Below are 20,781 nucleotides of genomic sequence, written 5' to 3'. Positions count from 1 at the left end.
GAGCATGCTCTTAATCTAAGATGCCCAATTCTAGAGTCTGAATTCTCATTCCTTTTTGCATTAACTTCTGCTACTGTTTAGCTGCTCAGCCTTACAGGACCAGGTAGTGGGAAGTGGCACAGTTAATGTTATCTCCTGTTGTTTTATACAACTTCAGCCTGACCAGATTCCTAGGACTCCTAAGCTAATTGAGGCCTGTCCTAAATAATGCCTCCATTTAGAAGGAAGACTCTCCACTCTGCCTACACCTGGAAGAAATATTCTTATTTTTCTGAAAGAAGGAAAATTTCAAATACTACCTATCTTTCCGTTAGAAAAAGTATAATATAAATACAATGATTCCTTGCTCTTAACAGATTGGCTTTAATGAGAATTAACAATCAAATGCTCTGCTAGGCCACTCAATTTTCCTCTTATTATTTTCATTTATCACAACAATGGAAATGATTCTTACTTATTCCTTTTTTATACATTCTCATAGTTGAAAATTAATTACATTGTCTTTAAGCCTTAACATGAATATTTACATGTTAAATTTCTAATCTGTATATTTATCATACCTAGCGATCGCATAATCATTGAATGGAAGCCGATTGCAAGTGCTTTCAATTCAGGTTGAACAATCCTGTAATATGATTAAAGCAAAGAAACAATACACATCATTAAAATATCAAACTGAGCTAATATCAAAACATTTATCAGTATCGTTTTTCTTCATGATCGAATGAGAACCCTTAAGTGAATGGCCTACATTAAATATAGTTATATTTTCAATTGTTTTAAAAGGCAAACACCTGGGTGGTAATAATAATTATTTTTATTTCTTATTTATTCTATGCTTTATGATTTCAGGACAGTTTAACAAATATTTTCATATTTGATCCTTATGAAAATCCAATAAAAAGGTGATGAACAGACTTGTTATGTTTATGAAGAAAATGATTTTGTGTGGACTATTTAGTTAAGGTAGCTCATATGAAAATATTATATACCTTTATCCAAAAGTAATTCTTAGCAGTTCTCTTTTTGCCATCTTATTTCTGTCATCAGTGTTAACAGAGTAGTTTACTAATATGATTCATAAATTATATAACACAACCAGAAGGGTCAAAAACTTTTCTGTATTCTAGTGTCTTGTGTATTTAACTGTCATATTAAAGGTAAAGACTATACTTCTATCCTCACTTAGAAACTAACTCACTCTTGCATTTCCCCAATTTCATTTTTATGTGTTCAATAAACTGATTACACTACCAGCCCTGTGATAACTTAGTATATATCAAGTGAAATAAAATTATTTTGCATTAGTGGAGGGGGTGGATTGGGATAAAGGAGGGTGACTGCAGCTCAAAAAACCCAGTTTTACTGAAAGAGTATATTAATTGATGAAAAAGGTGTTTTTATCTTGAACTCTTGGATGGTTATTCTTTCAGAGAGCTATGTAGCTGTCATCAATCAACAAACATTCACTGAGCACCTAGTAAGAGATACTATGCTAGTTAATGTTCCTAGGAGTAAACAGACAAATTATGCTTCTTCTCATCTAAGTGACTTGGATAAGTATATCACTTAATTTCTCTTAGCCTTAGTTTCCTTGTTGGTTAAGTGAGGATAATAATGCTTATCTCATGTTATAAGAATCCAATAAAATGAGCTAGCACTCTAAACTTCAACTTAATTTACACATAATCACCTCTATACTTTACAGAACAGCTACCATTTATTGAGATTCTGAAAAGAATTCAACAGAATTTGTAAACTTTTAAAAGGCAAAAGTTAAATTAAACATAATATATTAAAAGTTAAACATAAGATAGTTATATATTAGGAGAGACAATAAATGGAAAGTGTGTTTTGGCTCGCCTTTCACCAAGTACAGCAATACTTTGTTAGCCCAGTTGAGGGCACAACACCACACTGAGGACAATGAATCCATGCCTGCTATATAAGGAGGAAATTTATTTCATAAAGAGATGGTCAGGAGAAAATCACCAGGAAGGGTAGGTTAGCTTTTCTATGGAGATGTTACTCTCAAATATCAGATTTCTCAAAGGAGATTTGGGGAAGGGAGAGATTGCACTTCACCCCTGGTTGAGTTCTCTGACAATTGCCTGACAGGCATTTTTCACTGTAATTCATTTTCAAAAGTTGCAGTTTGTATACTATACGCGCAAGGCAAACTGACATTTGTTATCAACTTGTATTTTCCCAGGGAAAGGGTTAGCATGCAGGAGAACTGGGGGACTTGCAGATAGGGTGAATATTTTCCCAAGAGTGGGCCTGAAATCTTCAATTCAGTGGAAATGATGGATGTGTGTGATATAGTAACATACATATACAATAACAATCATACACACTCACTCCTACATTTCCATGCATGCACACTCACACTACTCCTTGCTCATGCTCGCTTGCGTGTACACACTCACACACTGTTATCGTGAAAGATATTTTTCACTGTAGATTGATGTTTTGTTTTTATCAGCTTACATCATGCCTCACACTGTTGTCACCAGCAGAATGCCAAGATTTTTAGATCTTCTCTGGTACCAAGACTCTCATTCCACATGGTTTAATACACATTCTTTAATCCAACTCACTCTCCTCTTTTCCCATCACTCAAACCCTGTTATTTTGCCCATGGAAACTCTTGTTTCTTACCAGCAAAATGTTTACTTTTTTTTTTTTTCAGATGGAGTCTCGCTCTGTGGCCCAGGTTGGAGTGCAGTGCTGTGACCTCAGCTCACTGCAACCTCCACCTCCTGGGTTCAAGCAATTCTCCTGCCTCAGCCTCCCCAGTAGTTGGGGTTACAGGTGCCCACCACCACAACTAGCTAATTTTTTTGTATTTTTAGTAGAGATGGGGCTTCACCATGTTGGCCAGGCTGGTTTTGAAATCCTGACCTCAAGTGATCTGCCTGCTTCGGCTTCCCAAAGTGTTAGAATTATAGGTGTGAGCCACCGTGCCTGGCCAACTTCCTACATTCTTTTTAGCTCTTTTACTTTCTTGTTCTAAATGAAATCTAACTCCCATTAACACTCTTTCCTTGCAACTCTATCAAGTTTTCCTTCCACAGCCTCCATATCAACGGGCCTGAAATGTGGAAGTCCTTATTGATCTTTTGTTTTTACCACTTCCATACCTGAGTCTCTCCTCTGAAAGACCTCTAGATCCCAGTAAGAGGTGCACCACCCTAAAATACTATCCTCTACCTTCCTTGTTGAAGTTAGCTGTAGACTGGCACAGCACAACTCTCATCATTTCTTGACAATTTTCACTCTAGGGTCTCTGTCATTTTCATCAAAATGATTTCTGCCCCTTTTCCTAGTTATTTTAATATTCATATAGATTATACTCCCAATGCTCTGCCCTTCCAGTTTCTTGGCCTTTTCTCTGGAAAGTCATATTTCTTTCACCCACAATCAGTTCATCAGTACCCACTTTTAAAATTCTCCATTTTGAGCATCCCACTCCTCGTAACCACCTCTAAAATTTTAAAATTACTCCCTTTCATACATCTGCTGGACTATACCCCAGCCCTAGCTCTTTAGGCTTATGACTCCTCTGACCTCTTCACAGGCCATCTCTAGTTTCACCTCTTCATGTCCTCTCTCATCATGATCTTTTGTTATAATCAGTCCTTTGCATATATCTTGAACATTTTGTCTGTCTCATCCTTTATTGTATTGGACAAGCAAAAATGCTTTTATCTAAACCTCTGCTTTCTCTACATCTATGTACAGTGTGCTGCATGGATGGAGGAAATAATTCAACCATGCTGGTTGGGCTCACTTTAAATTCACAAGCCAAAATATTCAGGGGACCTCCAGTGCAATTGTCCAATATTTTACTAGTCCATTTTGCCAGTCAGTATATTTCTCCAATCTTCAAGATTACTAGGTAACATTTTCTGATATGAACACTCTTTCTTTTCTTTATCTTCCTTCTCATCTGATTACATTGCTTTTTTATAACAGAGAAAGTAGAATTAGATAAAAAAAAGTTTAATACTCTTCATCACTACAGGTAGACATTTACCGGCTTTTTACTCATATAGACAATTTTCCCTTCTACAGAGAAAAACTCTGTGTCCTTGTTAACATCTCTTTTCACCTTCCTCTGTAATTACTTTCCCTCTCTCCTGCATTATCAGTTTCCTTCATCTGTACTGCTAATTTTCATTAGTATGCAAGCATGGTATGATTTCTAGCATTGAACATAAACAGAACTCTTGATGACACAATCATGCTAACTACCACATCTTTTCTCTGCTTCTTCTTATAACACTTCACCTGAAAAGAACTTTCCATACTGACTGTTACACTTTCCTTTCTAGCATTTTTTCTTGATCCTCTTCAATATAGACTTTCAGATTCTATGCAGCACACATTACAGTCACATTTTCAAAGGGAGAAAAATCCTGTTAAAACAAAATAAATTCAAAATAAGGAGAGATAGCTTATCTAAATGAGGAAGAACCAGATAAACAATTTTGGAAGTATAAAGAAGAAAGAGTTTCACAACATCTCCAAAGGACCACACTAACCTCCAGCAGTGAATTCTAAAAAAAATAAAATCTTTTATATAGTCAATGAAGAGCACACACCTGTAGTCCCAGCTACTCAGGAGGCTGAGGTAGGAGAATTGCTTGAAGCCAGGAGGTGGAGGTTGCAGTGAGCCGAGATTGTGCCACTGCACTCCAGCCTGGTGACAGAGTGAGACTCCAACTCAAAAAAAAAAAAAAAATCCAAAATATTGATTCTAAAGAATTCTAAAGAAGCCTCCAAGAAATAAAGCCTTTAAGAAATACATGATTATGTAAAGGTTGAGATCCAAAGTTGAAAGCCATCACAAATACACCAGAAAAATGATGTAGCATATAAAAGAAAATATAGATTTTATTGAGAAAAACAGACACGACTTTTGAAAATGAAAAATATTTTGATGGAATTGCAAAATGGTTTTGAAAGCTTTAACAACAGGCTGAACAAGCAGCATAAATGATTTAAGAGCTGGAAAACAGGTCTTTTAATTAAACCCAGTAAGACAAATATAGAAAAATAAATTGTGAAACTTAACAAAGCCTTCAAGCACTTTGTTATCATGTAAAGGTTATCATGTAAAGCATCCAAACCTATGAATTATAGGTATTCCAGGGGGAGAAGAACAGAAAGTAAAAAGTGTGGGTAACTTGTTTGAATAAATAACTCAGGAAAACTTCCCTGGTCTTGCTGCAGACCTAGACATCCAGATATAAAAATCTCAGATGATTCCTGGGATATGTATTTCAAGAATAACCTAAGAAAAACATATAGTCCTCAGACTATCCAAAGTCAACATAAAAGAGGCAAGGGAGAAGTGTCTAATCATCTACAAAAGAAATCTCATCAAACTCATACCAGAGTTTGCAGGAACCTTGTAAGCAGGAACCTTAACAAGCCAAAAGAAACTGGGGTCCTATTTTGAGTCTTCTTACAAAATAAGGCCAGACAAGAATTTTTTTATCCCCCTCAACTAAGATTCGTAATTCAAAGAGAAATAAGGTATTTCCTAGATAATAAGCAAACACTAAACATATTTGTCACAGACTGGCACTACAAGAAATACTTAAAGGTGTTCTAAACACAGAAATGAAAGAGCAATACTAATCATTATGGAACACACAAAAGCATAAAACACACAGATCTTATAAAGAAATTACCTAATTGATGCCCCAAAGCAATTAAGAACTAATTAACAATATTATGGAAACAAAACCTCAAAAATCAATACTGACCTTAAATGTAAACAGACTAAATCCTCCACTTAAAAAAATATAGGCTGGCAGAATGTTTAAAAAAAAAAGATCCAACTTTATGCTACATACAAGAAACCCACCTAACTAAACTAACCGGTATAGACACTTTCAGAGTCAAAGTAAAGGGGTGCAAAAAGATATCCCATGATAACATAAACCAACTATAGCTATACTTGTGTTAGATCAAACAAATTTCCAATCAAAAATGGTCAAAAAATGAAAAAGGTTATTATATTTTATAAAGGTTCAATTCAACAAGAAGATATAACAATTCAAACATTGTAGCACTCAGATTCATAAAATAAATACTACTCGACTGAAGAAAAGAGAGAAATGCCAATACAACATTAGTAGGGTCCATAAATAACCCACTGACAGCAACAGGAAATCATGGAGGCTAAAAATCAGCAAAGAAAGCTGGTAAATTGAACACTAGACCGAATGAACCTAACAAATATTTGCAGAACATCTTATATTACTACCACAGAATATAGATTCTTCACAGCTGCACATGAAACATGCTAAAAAATTGACCATATGCCATGCCACAGGCAAGAGTGAATACTTTTTTTAAAAATCAAAGTTACATCAAGTACCTTTTCAGAACACAGTGAAATAAAAATAGAAATTAGTACATAGAGGAATTCTCGACACTATACAAATACACGGTAATTAAATAACTTGTTCCTGAACAATTATTGGGTCAATGATGAAGTCAAGGCAGAATTATTTTTAAAAATCAAAATGAATGAAAACAAAGACAGCATGTCAAAACCTCTGAGATGCAGCAAATCAGTGCTAAGAGGGAAGTTTGTAGCATTAAATGGCTATCTAATATTATGCGTTATGGAACTAGAAAATCAAGAACAACCCATACCCTAAACTGGCAGAATAAAGTAATAACAAAGAACAAAATTAAATGAAATGTGGGCAAAAAAGTTTACAAAGGATCAGTGGAAAAAAAAAAGTTGGTTATCTGAAAATATAAACAAGATTGCTAGACTGCTAGTAGATTAACCATTAAAAGGAAGAAGATTCATATAAGCACAATCAGAAATGATAAAGGTGACATTAAAACTATTACCACAGAAATACAAAAGATCATTAGAGACTACTATGTACATCTCTACATACACAAACTAGAAAACCAGAGAAAATTGATAAATTCCTGGAAACAGACAACCTCCCGAATTTGAACCAAGAAAAAATAGAAATACGGAACAAACAAATAATGAGTAATGAAATTGAATCAGTAATAAAAAAGAAATCTCATAACAACAATAAAAACTGCAAGAATAGTTGGCATCACAGCCAAATTCTACCAAAGAAACAAGGAGAAATGATACCAATTCTACTAAAACTGTTCCAAAAAATCAGGAAGGAAGGAATCTTCCCTAACTCATTCTATGAAGTCAGCATCACCCTGACACCAAAACTAGGCAAGTAAACAATAAATAAAAAAAAAACTACAGATCAATATTCCTGATCAACATAGATAAAAATATCCTCAACAAAACAGTAGAAAATTAAATTTGGTAGCACATCAAAAGGTTCATCACAAGAATGAAGTGGTCTTTATTCCTGAAATGCAAAGATGGTTCAACATATGCAAATCAATATATGTGATTCATCAAATTAACATAATTAAAACCAAAAAGCATATAAAATCAACTGATACAAAAAAAAGCACTTCATAAAATCGAGCATTCTTTTATGATAAAAACCATTACTAAACTAGGCATAGAAGAAATATACCTCAAAATAATGAAAGCCATAAAATGCAAAGCACAGCCAACAACATACTGAGGGAGGGAAAATTGTAAGCATTACTTCTAAGAATGGGAACAAAGTGAGGATGCCTACTTTCACCACTCCTGTTCAACATAGTATTGGAAGTTCTATCTAGAGCAATCAGACGAAAAAAAGGAATAAAAGGTATCCAAATTGGAAAACAAGTGTTCAAATTATTTCTGTTTATTTATGATATAATCTTATACCTAGAAAATCCTAAAGACTCCTCTGAAAGTCTCCTAGACTTGACAAACTACTTCGGTAAAGTTTCAGGATATAAAACCAATGTTCAAAAACGAGTATAATTTCCATACACCAATAATGATATAGCTGAGAACCAAATCAACAAATGAATCCCAATACAGTTATCTATCTGATAGATAACTGATAGATAATATAGTTGTCTATAACAAGATTTTTTTTACTGATATATATAATAGATAAAAAATAAAATACATAGGAATACATTTAACCTAAGAGGTAAAAAATCTCTACAAAAAGAACTGATGAAAAAAGTCATATATGACAAAATCGAATGGAAAAACTTTCCACACCCATAAATTGAAATAACTAATATTATGTAAAATGACCATCCTGCCCAAAGCAACCTATATTCAATGCAATTTCCATTAAATTATCAATATCATTTTTTATAGAATTAGAAAAGAAAATCCTAAAATTCATATGGAACCAAAAAAGATCCTGAAGAGCAAATTCATCCTAAGCAAAAAATAAGCTAAAGTTATTACCTTACCTGACTTTATATTATACTTCGTCTATAAGCCAATATAAATAGTAATAGTATAAAAATAAATGCATAGATTAATGGAACAGACTACAGAAGCTAGAGATAAAACCACATACCTACAACATACTGATCTTTGACAAAGGCAAAAAATATATATACACTGAGGAAAGCACACCCTATTCAATAAACGGTGCTGGGAAAATTGGAGAGTCATATATGCAGACATAAAATTGAATCTCTATCTCTCACCATATATAAAAATTAACTCAAAATTGGTTAAAGACTTAAATGTAGGGCCTGAAACTATAAAAACTCTTAGGGGAAAACCTAGGAAAAACTCTCCTGGACATTGGTCTAGGCAAAGGATTTATGATTACGTCCTCAAAAGGAAATACAACAGCAACAACAAATATACACCAATGGAACTTAATTAAACTTAAAAACTTCTGCTAAGTAAAAGAAATAATCAACAGAGGACACAGACAACCCACTGAATGGGAGAAAATATTTGTAAACAATGGCTCTGATAAAGTGCTAATATCCATAATATATGAGGAACTCAACTCAATGAAAAAAAAAAAGAAAGAACCTCATTAAAAAGTGGGCAAAGGACATGAACAGACATTTTTCAAAGGAAGACATACAAGTGTTCAATAAACATATAAAAAATCCCCAACATCACTAATCATCAGAGATATTAAAATCATAGTATCATCTTATATCCTTATGATAGCTATTATTACAAAGTCAAAAAAACAAGAGATGTTGGTGAAGATGAGGAGAAAAGAGAATGCTTATACACTGTAGGTGGGAATGTAAATTAGTACAACCTCTATGGAAAACAGTATAGAGATTTACCAATGACCTAAAAATTGAACTACCATTCAATCTAGCAATCCCAGTACTGGATGTACACCTAAAGAAAAAGAAATGATTTTATTAAAAAGACAACCTGTGGCTGAGTGAAGTGGCTCATGCCTGCAATCCCAGCACTTCAGGAGGCCAAGGCAGGCAGATCACCTGAAGTTAAGAGTTTGAGACCAGTTTGGTTGACATGGTGAAACCCCATCTCCACTAAAAATAAAATAATAAAATAAAATAAAATAAACTATAAAATAAAATAAAATAAAATAAATAAAATAAAATATAAAATAAAATAAAATAAAATACAAAAAAAATCAGCCAGGTATGGTGGTGGGTGACTGAAATCCCAGCTACTCAGAAGGCTGAGGCAGGAGAATTGCTTGAACCTGGGAGGCGGAGGTGGCAGTGAGACAAGATCCTGCCACTGCACTCCAGTCTTGGCAAAAAAAGTGAGACTCTGTCTCAAAACAAAAACAAACAAACAAGCAAAAAATACCTGCACTTGTATGCTTATCACAGCTCTAATGACAAAAGCAAAGTCGTAGAATTAATCTAAAGGTCCATTAACTGACAGTTAGATTAAGAATTTGATATATATGTATATGCCATGGAATACTAGTCAGCCATAAGAAATGAAGTCATTTGCAGCATTATGGGTAGAACTGCAGGCCATTATCCTTAGTGAAATGAGTCAGAAACAGAAAGTTAAAAAATGCATGTACTTACTTTGATGTGAGAGCTAAATAGTGAGTACACAAGGACATACAGAGTGAAATACTAGACTATTAGAGACTCTAAAGTGTGGGAGTTGGGAGAGGGTGGCAGGGATGGGATGGGAGGGTGGGAGGGATGAAATACTATCTATCAGATACAATGTACACTATTCGGATGATGAGAACACAAAACCCCATACTTCACTGCACAATATATCCATGTTTCACAACTGCACTTGTACCCCTAAATCCATTAAAATGAAACACTTTTTAATAACCAAAACAGCCTTATTTTTCCCTTCCTTCTTCATGCACCAGTTTTGTTTGGGCTAACAGTGATGAGCATATAATGAAATCCAATGGTCACTTTCTAGTACCTAATTCTTGTGAACTGTCAGCGGCCCTTGACATAGTTGCTTTACTCACTACTTCATATATTCTTCATTATGCTTCAAGAACATGATCTTTTCTCAGTTTTTCTCATAACTCATGGGACTTCCTCAATTTCCTTCACTGGCTTCTTCTATCATTGATCTCTAAAGTTAGAGTGCTAGGTGTTGGTCCTAGGATCTAGTTTCTATATATACTGAGTCCCTAGAATATCTCAATAGTGCATTGAATTTAAATAGCATCTGTATGTTGCTAACTCTAAAATTTATGTTTCTAACTTTAGTGTTTCTCCTAAATAGTGGATTCTGCATATGACATTGTTGGTAGATATCTAACAGGCAGCTCAGTTTTAGAGACACAAGAAGTCTTACTTGTCCACTTTCCCAAAACTACTCTTCCTTAGTCTTTCCCATTTTGTTCGATAGTACTATCATTTTTCTAGAACTCAGACCAGAACTTTCAGATCATCCTTAAATTCTCTCTCTCGCCTGCCGTATTCAGTTGAGCAGCAAATCATATTGGCTTTGCCTTAAAAACAAAACAAAGACTGAGAAAGACTGAGACTCAAGTCGCTTCCCACTTCCTTTATCATAACCATGCTCAATCAAGACCCCATCTTGTGAAGAATGATTACAGCCTTATGTTTTCCATGATTTCATTCTTGTCTTCCAAAAACACACTCCATCTCCATGCACAGTTAGAGTGTTCTTCTCGTTAGGTAAGCCATAAGCATTAGGTAATACTAATGCTTAAACCCTCTAGGGCATCTGAACACGTTTAGAATAAGTTCCAAAGACTTTCCTGGAACAATATAATCTGTATCATGCTAGCTCTGTCACTGTACTTCATACCTCTCTCTTTCTCACACACTTTTTTCTGACCATGTATATGTTAAGTATGTTCCACACCAGGGCCTTTACCTTTGCTCTACCTGCCTAGATTGTTCCTTCCCTGTCCCCATTTAGCATGGCTTGTAGTTTCACTCTTCATCTCTTCATTTAGGTCTCTTATCATACAATTTCCAATGCACAATGTCTGAACTAGTGTCTCTTACCTATCCCTACTTTTTCTATTTTCTTACTCTGATTCTTCTTTCTAGTGTTGCACACTTACCCTATTTTACATATTTACTTGCTTATTTGTTTATTAGTTCTTCTCCTATGCCAATCCACCCCCCATTCCCCATCCCCACTGGATGCCAATGAAGTTTTATCACTTTCATTCACATTTCCATCCTCATTGCATGGACCTGTGGCTGACACACATAATAAATATGTACTGGATGAGTAAATGCCTACACTCCTGCTTAGTCTAGTTTTAGCAATAGTCTTATGATATAAACTTTAGAAAATCATTAATAGAATGAAGTTCATATTTTATATTTGTATTCTCTAGTCAGCTTCACAAAACATTTCTTCAAAGAAAATCAAAGGCTGGTGAGAGATTAATAAATGCTTTTGACAAGTGGTAATGTTGATTTCATAACTTTCTTAATTAGATAAATCATAACTATCATCAAGGATGAAACAGTATTTTTAAAACTCTCCTTATGAAAAAGTTTCAATTAAGAAGCTGAAACATGTTGAGATGTAAACTGGTATGATATTTTGAGGTGAATTTTTATGTTAATGAATCTGTAATTTAGCAAATATATGCTTCTCCCTCTGAGTAGACATTTTATATTGAAGATGAAGATATATTTGTGGAATATTTACTATAAATAATTTGATAAAACTTGCAGTCAGAGTCAAAATTTAACAACTGTAAATTTAGTTTACAGGTTTATTTTCATGTTAACAAAACTTAAAAACACATTTTTTTTTCTACCACGTCATGCTGTTGGCTGACCATGACTGTGATCAACTAGTATGTTTTAAAAGTACAATTAGATGTTAACCCAGGTCATTCTGCTTATCATGTATATTTTTAACATCTACATGCCTGTCTTTACATGTTTACAGTTTTAGGTGATTGAATTATTATATTGGCCGGTAGGGCACACATTATCTGCTTCCTCCCTAATTTTCCAAACTTATCTTATGCCACACCCCTCTCACTCAGTATGTTCCAATGAACTGGATTCTTTTTAGTCTTCAAACACACTAGCGCTTTCCTGTCTTAAGGAAGCAACACTTAGACCCTCTCCCTGAAAGCCCTTCATTTGGCTTTTTCTGTATGCCCTTAGATAAAATATCACTTCTTTTAAGATGCGCTTTGTAAATCCTTTCCCTCATATACCCTCATTTCACTCCCAAATTTTGTTTCTCTTTTTATTCCCTTTATCAGCAGTCTTTTTCCTTATTAAGACTAAGAGCAATTTGTAATTATGTGTTTATTTTTAAACTTATTTGTCTCACGTCACTTGTCGTTTTTCAAAGCTATGAGACAACAAGTACCTTATTGGTTTTATTTACCAAGAAATATTCTTCATTAAGCATCACATGCTGTCTAAATATCTGTTTAACGAGTGAAGAAAGGAATGAATTCTTTACATATACTTTTCTTCCGTCTGCAATCGTATTAAGGGATACTAGGTCAGAAGCCATGCTGTGGGTGAATTTACAGCATTAGAATTTCATTACACACTGAAGTTTATATTTATATCTTGTTGGCAAAACTTTTTCTGTCAATGAAGTCAACAGATGATTTTCTCTAACTGGCCCATTAGGATCCAAGGCAACTCAAAATTAAAAGTTCTTTTTGAATCATATAGAGATTCTTTTACAATTGAGGCAATTGTCAATCAGTGTGTGTGTCTTAAGATTCTTAATAAAAGAAGAATGTATAGAGCCTAGATTTCACAATGGAAGTATTAGAGACAAAATTATATTATTAATGATAGCATTGAAATATCATAATAATTCTAAGAAAATGAATTCCCAGAAAATTAAAATGTAACAACATATGAATTTGAGCTAAATACGGAAATATGTATATCATTGGGTGTGCTTTTAGTTTAATATACATGATAATGTTTTAAAACATCATACTTACCTAATCACCAGCACGGAATATGAGGTAAGTCCAATTGCACAGAGGAAAGCATCTAAGACTTGAATTACAAAATAAACGTAAGATTTCCTTGTACAAGCATCATCTCTTGGGCATTCACCCAAGTGCGCTGAGTAATTTTTGTTCTGGATACCAGTTACTTCCACACAGCTACAGTTATAAAACACCTAAAAATAATTTTTGAAATATTACCAAATACATTTGCCACACGCAACTGGGCTATGAATACATTCCATTATATTTAAAGAAGTCTCAAACTAAAATATTTACAGTTTTAAAAATATTATGAAAATACAGTTGCTTAATAATGAAAGGCAAAATTGCTTCCTGAATTACTTTCTGTGTAAGATAATGGAATTGAATATTAACATTTAATAAATTCTTAATTTTAAAATTGGGAAATAATTTAAGAAATTAGTGTATGAAAGTGTATATAATTTTCTCATTAATATAAATTGTTTTCAATATTGCTCTTTCACCCACACTTACTTCCTAAAATATGCATTTTTACTTACTTTGACAATCTCTACTAAGTATTAGGGACATGCCTTGGGGAAGGATTATCCCAAAACTTCAGAAAATACAGCAGTTTGAAAGGGGCCAAAATCTGGAACTAGAGCCACTCTTGAAAATAGGACAGAGTACAGAAGAAGTAGAGATGGTCATGGATGCCAGAATTCTATTTAAGCAGGCGAAAGCAGCATTCAAGACCATAATGACAGATAATAAAATAGATAATATTATTGCTAGAGAGGTCCAACACAACAGAATGTCCTGACTAATGGTAAGAGTACAGAAGGGGAACATTAGGATCAAATGATTTGAGACATTTAATCAGGCAGTGTTTTGTTTTTTTTTTTCTTTTATTATTATTATTATTATTGTTATTATTATACTTTAGGTTTTATGGTACATGTGCGCAATGTGCAGGTAAGTTACATATGTATACATGTGCCATGCTGGTGCGCTGCACCCACCAACTCGTCATCTAGCATTAGGTATATCTCCCAATGCTATCCCTCCCTACTCCCCCCACCCCATAACAGTCCCCGAAGTGTGATGTTCCCCTTCCTGTCTCCATGTGTTCTCATTGTTCAATTCCCACCTATGAGTGAGAATATGCGGTGTTTGGTTTTTTGTTCTTGCGATAGTTTACTGAGAATGATGATTTCCAATTTCATCCATGTCCCTACAAAGGACATGAACTCATCATTTTTTATGGCTGCATAGTATTCCATGGTGTATATGTGCCACATTTTCTTAATCCAGTCTATCATTGTTGGACATTTGGGTTGGTTCCAAGTCTTTGCTATGGTGAATAATGCCACAATAAACATACGTGTGCATGTGTCTTTATAGCAGCATGATTTATAGTCCTTTGGGTATATACCCAGTAATGGGATGGCTGGGTCGAATGGAATTTCTAGTTCTAGATCCCTGAGGAATCGCCACACTGACTTCCACAAGGGTTGAACTAGTTTACAGTCCCACCAACAGTGTAAAAGTGTTCCTATTTCTCCACATCCTCTCCAGCACCTGTTGTTTCCTGACTTTTTAATGATTGCCATTCTAACTGGTGTGAGATGGTATCTCATTGTGGTTTTGATTTGCATTTCTCTGATGGCCAGTGATGGTGAGCATTTTTTCATGTGTTTTTTGGCTGCATAAATGTCTTCTTTTGAGAAGTGTCTGTACATGTCCTTCGCCCACTTTTTGATGGGGTTGTTTGTTTTTTTCTTGTAAATTTGTTGGAGTTCATTGTAGATTCTGGATATTAGCCCTTTGTCAGATGAGTAGGTTGCGAAAATTTTCTCCCATTTTGTAGGTTGCCTGTTCACTCTGATGGTAGTTTCTTTTGCTGTGCAGAAGCTCTTGAGTTTAATTAGATCCCATTTGTCAATTTTGGGTTTTGTTGCCATTGCTTTTGGTGTTTTAGACATGAAGTCCTTGCCCATGCCTATGTCCTGAATGGTAATGCCTAGGTTTTCTTCTAGAGTTTTTATGGTTTTAGGTCTAACATTTAAGTCTTTAATCCATCTTGAATTGATTTTTGTTTAAGGTGTAAGGAAGGGATCCAGTTTCAGCTTTCTACATATGGCTAGCCAGTTTTCCCAGCACCATTTATTAAATAGGGAATCCTTTCCCCATTTCTTGTTTTTGTCAGGTTTGTCAAAGATCAGATACTTGTAGATATGTGGAATTATTTCTGACGGCTCTGTTCTGTTCCATTGATCTATATCTCTGTTTTTGTACCAGTACCATGCTGTTTTGGTTACTGTAGCCTTGTAGTATAGTTTGAAGTCAGGTAGTGTGATGCCTCCAGCTTTGTTCTTTTGGCTTAGGATTGACTTGGCGATGCGGGCTCTTTTTTGGTTCCATATGAACTTTAAAGTAGTTTTTTCCAATTCTGTGAAGAAAGTCATTGGTAGCTTGATGGGGATGGCATTGAATCTGTAAATTACCTTGGGAAGGATGGCCATTTTCATGATATTGATTCTTCCTACCCATGAGCATGGAATGTTCTTCCATTTGTTTGTATCCTCTTTTATTTCCTTGAGCAGTGGTTTGTAGTTCTCCTTGAAGAGGTCTTTCACATCCCTTGTAAGTTGGATTCCTAGGTATTTTATTCTCTTTGAAGCAATTGTGAATGGGAGTTCACTCATGATTTGGCTCTCTGTTTGCCTGTTATTGATGTATAAGAATGCTTGTGATTTTTGCACATTGATTTTGTATCCTGAGGCTTTGCTGAAGTTGCTTATCAGCTTAAGGAGATTTTGGGCTGAGACAATGGGGTTTTCTAGATATACTATCATGTCATCTGCAAACAGGGACAATTTGACTTCCTCTTTTCCTAATTGAATACCCTTGATTTCCTTCTCTTGCCTAATTGCCCTGGCCAGAACTTCCAACACTATGTTGAATAGAAGTGGTGAGAGAGGGCATCCCTGTCTTGTGCCAGTTTTCAAAGGGAATGCTTCCAGTTTTTGCCCATTCAGTATGATATTGGCTGTGGGTTTCTCATAAATAGCTCTTATTATTTTGAGATACATTCCATCAATTCCTAATTTATTGAGAGTTTTTAGCATGAAGGGTTGTTGAATTTTGTCAAAGGCCTTTTCTGCATCTATTGAGATAATCATGTGGTTTTTGTCTTTGGTTCTGTTTATATGCTGGATTACATTTATTGATTTGCATATATTGAACCAGCCTTGCATCTCAGGGATGAAGCCCACTTGATCATGGTGGATAAGCTTTTTGATGTGCTGCTGGATTCTGTTTGCCAGTATTTTATTGAGGATTTTTGCATCAATGTTCATCAAGGATATTGGTCTAAAATTCTCTTTTTTTGTTGTGTCTCTGCCAGGCTTTGGTATCAGGATGATGCTGGCCTCATAAAATGAGTTAGGGAGGATTCTCTCTTTTTCTATTGACTGGAATAGTTTCAGAAGGAATGGTACCAGCTCCTCCTTGTACCTCTGGTAGAATTCGGCTGTGAACCCATCTGGTCCTGGACTTTTTTTGGTTGGTAAGCTATCGATTATTGCCACAATTTCAGAGTCTGTTATTGGTCTATTCAGAGATTCAACTTCTTCCTGGTTTAGTCTTGGGAGGGTGTATGTGTTGAGGAATTTATCCATTTCTTCTAGATTTTCTAGTTTATTTGCATAGAGGTGTTTGTAATATTCTCTGATGGTAGTTTGTATTTCTGTGGGATCGGTGGTGATATCCCCTTTATCATTTTTTATTGCATCTATTTGATTCTTCTTTTTTTCTTTATTAATCTTGCTAGCGGTCTATCAATTTTGTTGATCCTTTCAAAAATCCAGCTCCTGGATTCATTTATTTTTTGAAGGGTTTTTTGTGTCTCTATTTCCTTCAGTTCTGCTCTGATTTTAGTTATTTCTTGCCTTCTGCTAGCTTTCGAATGTGTTTGCTCTTGCTTTTCTAGTTCTTTTTATTGTGATGTTAGGGTGTCAATTTTGGATCTTTCCTGCTTTCTCTTGTGGGCATTTAGTGCTATAAATTTCCCTCTACACACTGCTTTGAATGCATCCCAGAGATTCTGGTATGTTGTGTCTTGGTTCTCGTTGGTTTCAAAGAACATCTTTATTTCTGCCTTCATTTCGTTATGTACCCAGTAGTCATTCAGGAGCAGGATGTTCAGTTTCCACGTAGTTGAGCAGTTTTGAGTGAGATTCTTAATCCTGAGTTCTAGCTTGATTGCACTGTGATCTGAGAGACAGTTTGTTACAATTTCTGTTCTTTTACATTTATTGAGGAGAGCTTTACTTCCAAGTATATGGTCAAGTTTGGAATAGGTGTGGTGTGGTGCTGAAAAAAATGTATATTCTGTTGATTTGGGGTGGAGAGTTCTGTAGATGTCTATTAGGTCCACTTGGTGCAGAGCTGAGTTCAATTCCTGGGTATCCTTGTTGACTTTCTGTCTCGTTGATCTGTCTAATGTTGACAGTGGGGTGTTAAAGTCTCCCATTATTAATGTGTGGGAGTCTAAGTCTCTTTGTAGGTCACTCAGGACTTGCTTTATGAATCTGGGTGCTCCTGTATTGGGTGCATATATATTTAGGACAGTTAGCTCTTCTTGTTGAATTAATCCCTTTACCATTATGTAATGGCCTTCTTTGTCTCTTTTGATCTTTGTTGGTTTAAAGTCTGTTTTATCAGAGACTAGGATTGCAACCCCTGCCTTTTTTTGTTTTCCATTTGCTTGGTAGATCTTCCTCCATCCTTTTATTTTGAGCCTATGTGTGTCTCTGCACGTGAGATGGGTTTCCTGAATACAGCACACTGATGGGTCTTGAGTCTTTATCCAATTTGCCAGTCTGTGTCTTTTAATTGGAGCATTTAGTCCATTTACATTTAAAGTTAATATTGTTATGTGTGAATTTGATCCTGTCATTATGATGTTAGCTGGATATTTTGCTCGTTAGTTGATGCAGTCTCTTCCTAGTCTCGATGGTCTTTACATTTCGGTATGATTTTGCAGTGGCTGGTACCGGTTGTGCCTTTCCATGTTTAGCGCTTCCTTCAGGAGCTCTTTTAGGGCAGGCCTGGTGGTGACAAAATCTCTCAGCATTTGCTTGTCTGTAAAGTATTTTATTTCTCCTTCACTTATGAAGCTTAGTTTGGCAGGATATGAAATTCTGGGTTGAAAATTCTTTTCTTTAAGAATGTTGAATATTGGCCCCCACTCTCTTCTGGCTTGTAGGGTTTCTGCTGAGAGATCCACTGTTAGTCTGATGGGCTTCCCTTTGATGGTAACCCGACCTTTCTCTCTCGCTGCCCTTAACATTTTTTCCTTCATTTCAACTTTGGTGAATCTGAAAATTATGTGTCTTGGAGTTGCTCTTCTCGAGGAGTATCTTTGTGGCGTTCTCTGTATTTCCTGAATCTGAATGTTGGCCTGCCTTGCTAGATTGGGGAAGTTCTCCTGGATAATATCCTGCAGAGTGTTTTCCAACTTGTTTCCATTCTCCCCGTCACTTTCAGGTACACCAATCAGACGTAGATTTGGTCTTTTCACATAGTCCCACATTTCTTGGAGGCTTTGCTCATTTCTTTTTATTCTTTTTTCTCTAAACTTCCCTTCTCGCTTCATTTCATTCATTTCATCTTCCAGGGCTGATACCCTTTCTTCCATTTGATCGCATCGGCTCCTGAGGCTTCTGCATTCTTCACGTAGTTCTCGAGCCTTGGTTTTCAGCTCCATCAGCTCCTTTAAGAACTTCTCTGTATTGGTTATTCTAGTTATACATTCTTCTAAATTTTTTTCAAAGTTTTCAACTTCTTTGCCTTTGGTTTGAATATCCTCCTGTAGCTCAGAGTAATTTGATCGTCTGAAGCCTTCTTCTCTCAGCTCGTCAAAGTCATTCTCCGTCCAGCTTTGTTCCGTTGCTGGTGAGGAACTGCGTTCCTTTGGAGGAGGAGAGGTACTCTGGTTTTTAGAGTTTCCAGTTTTTCTGCTCTGTTTTTTCCCCATCTTTGTGGTTTTATCTACTTTTGGTCTTTGATGATGGTGATGTACAGATGGGTTTTTGGTGTGGATGTCCTTTCTGTTAGTTTTCCTTCTAACAGACAGAACCCTCAGCTGCAGGTCTGTTGGAGTACCTGGCCAGCCGTGTGAGGTGTCAGTCTGCCCCTGCTGGGGGATGCCTCCCAGTTAGGCTGCTCGGGGGTCAGGGGTCAGGGACCCACTTGAGGAGGCAGTCAGCCCGTTCTCAGATCTCCAGCTGCGTGCTGGGAGAACCACTGCTCTCCTCACAGCTGTCAGACAGGGACATTTAAGTCTGCAGAGGTTACTGCTGTCTTCTTGTTTGTCTGTGCCCTGCCCCCAGAGGTGGAGCCTACAGAGGCAGGCAGGCCTCCTTGAGCTGTGGTGGGCTCCACCCAGTTCAAGCTTCCAGGCTGCTTTGTTTACCTAAGTGAGCCTGGGCAATGGCAGGTGCCCCTCCCCCAGCCTCGCTGCTGACTTGCTGTTTGATCTCAGACTGCTGTGCTAGCAATCAGCAAGACTCCGTGGGCGTAGGACCCTCTGAGCCAGGTGCGGGCTATACTCTCCTGGAGCACCGTTTCCTAAGCCCGTCGGAAAAGCACAGTATTCGGGTGGGAGTGGCCCGATTTTCCAGGTGCCGTCTGTCACCCCTGGAAGGGGAACTCCCTGACCCCTTGCACTTCCCGAGTGAGGCAATGCTTCGCCCCTGCTTCGGCTGGCGCACGGTGCACTCACCCACTGACCTGCGCCCACTGTCTGGCACTCCCTAGTGAGATGAACACGGTACCTCAGATGGAAATGCAGAAATCACCCATCTTCTGCGTCGCTCGCGCTGGGAGCTGTAGACTGGAGCTGTTCCTATTTGGCCATCTTGGCTCCTCCCCCCTCAGGCAGTGTTTGTAGGTAGGTGGCTTTTAAAAAAATCTATTCTGATTCTAGGCTAAACAAAAGTTTAAGGGAAGTTCGCCTTTAACCTGCTAGTGCTAAAGACTAATTATTGAAGGAAGAATTTTAAAATAATTTAAATCTATACTTTTATGGTTCCACCAAGCTTCCTTTTATCCTTCTTTTTTCACTAAGAATAATATGGAGCAATCTTTTATGGAGAAAGCACACCGGCCAATAAAACCAAACTTTGATACAGAGAACATCATTTTAAAAAGAGATTTCTTTTTTTACTGAGGATTTAGTAAAGGAATTTTGCAGTAGCCCCCAGATGGTATAGCCATTGTTCATATTAAGAAGATGTCTCCATGTAGACAGAGCTCTTTTTAGGATTCCAATATTACGTTTCTTTCAGATCTTCACTACTGGGCAAAGTGAAACCAGGGATTAAATGAGGGCACCCTTACTGAAGGATATTATAGCAGATGAATATGAGATGTGGGCTTTTAAGTATAGTCTGTGGGCCATATATGTTGTACAAGTTTATTAAAGTTATGGCCTATCTTCAAG

At 36.3% G+C, this 20,781-nt stretch overlaps 1 protein-coding gene across 1 annotated transcript in view; it reads right to left on the bottom strand.

Annotated features, from left to right (window-relative positions):
* LOC134759462 (putative solute carrier organic anion transporter family member 1B7) overlaps nt 1-20,781 on the bottom strand; it is an 81,146-nt gene that overhangs the window by 22,825 nt on the left and 37,540 nt on the right. Inside the window, exons 10-11 of the mRNA XM_063711967.1 lie at nt 13,299-13,483; nt 561-625 (exon numbers count right to left, since the gene is read on the bottom strand). Of these exons, the coding sequence (XP_063568037.1) occupies nt 561-625; nt 13,299-13,483 (250 nt within the window). The remainder of the gene's footprint in view (nt 1-560; nt 626-13,298; nt 13,484-20,781) is intronic.

Source organism: Pongo abelii, chromosome 10 (assembly GCF_028885655.2).
Source record: "Pongo abelii isolate AG06213 chromosome 10, NHGRI_mPonAbe1-v2.0_pri, whole genome shotgun sequence".
Taxonomy (NCBI): Eukaryota; Metazoa; Chordata; class Mammalia; order Primates; family Hominidae; genus Pongo; species Pongo abelii.
The sequence above is the reverse complement of the archived record's forward strand: the minus strand, read 5'-3'. Positions and strand labels throughout refer to the sequence as shown.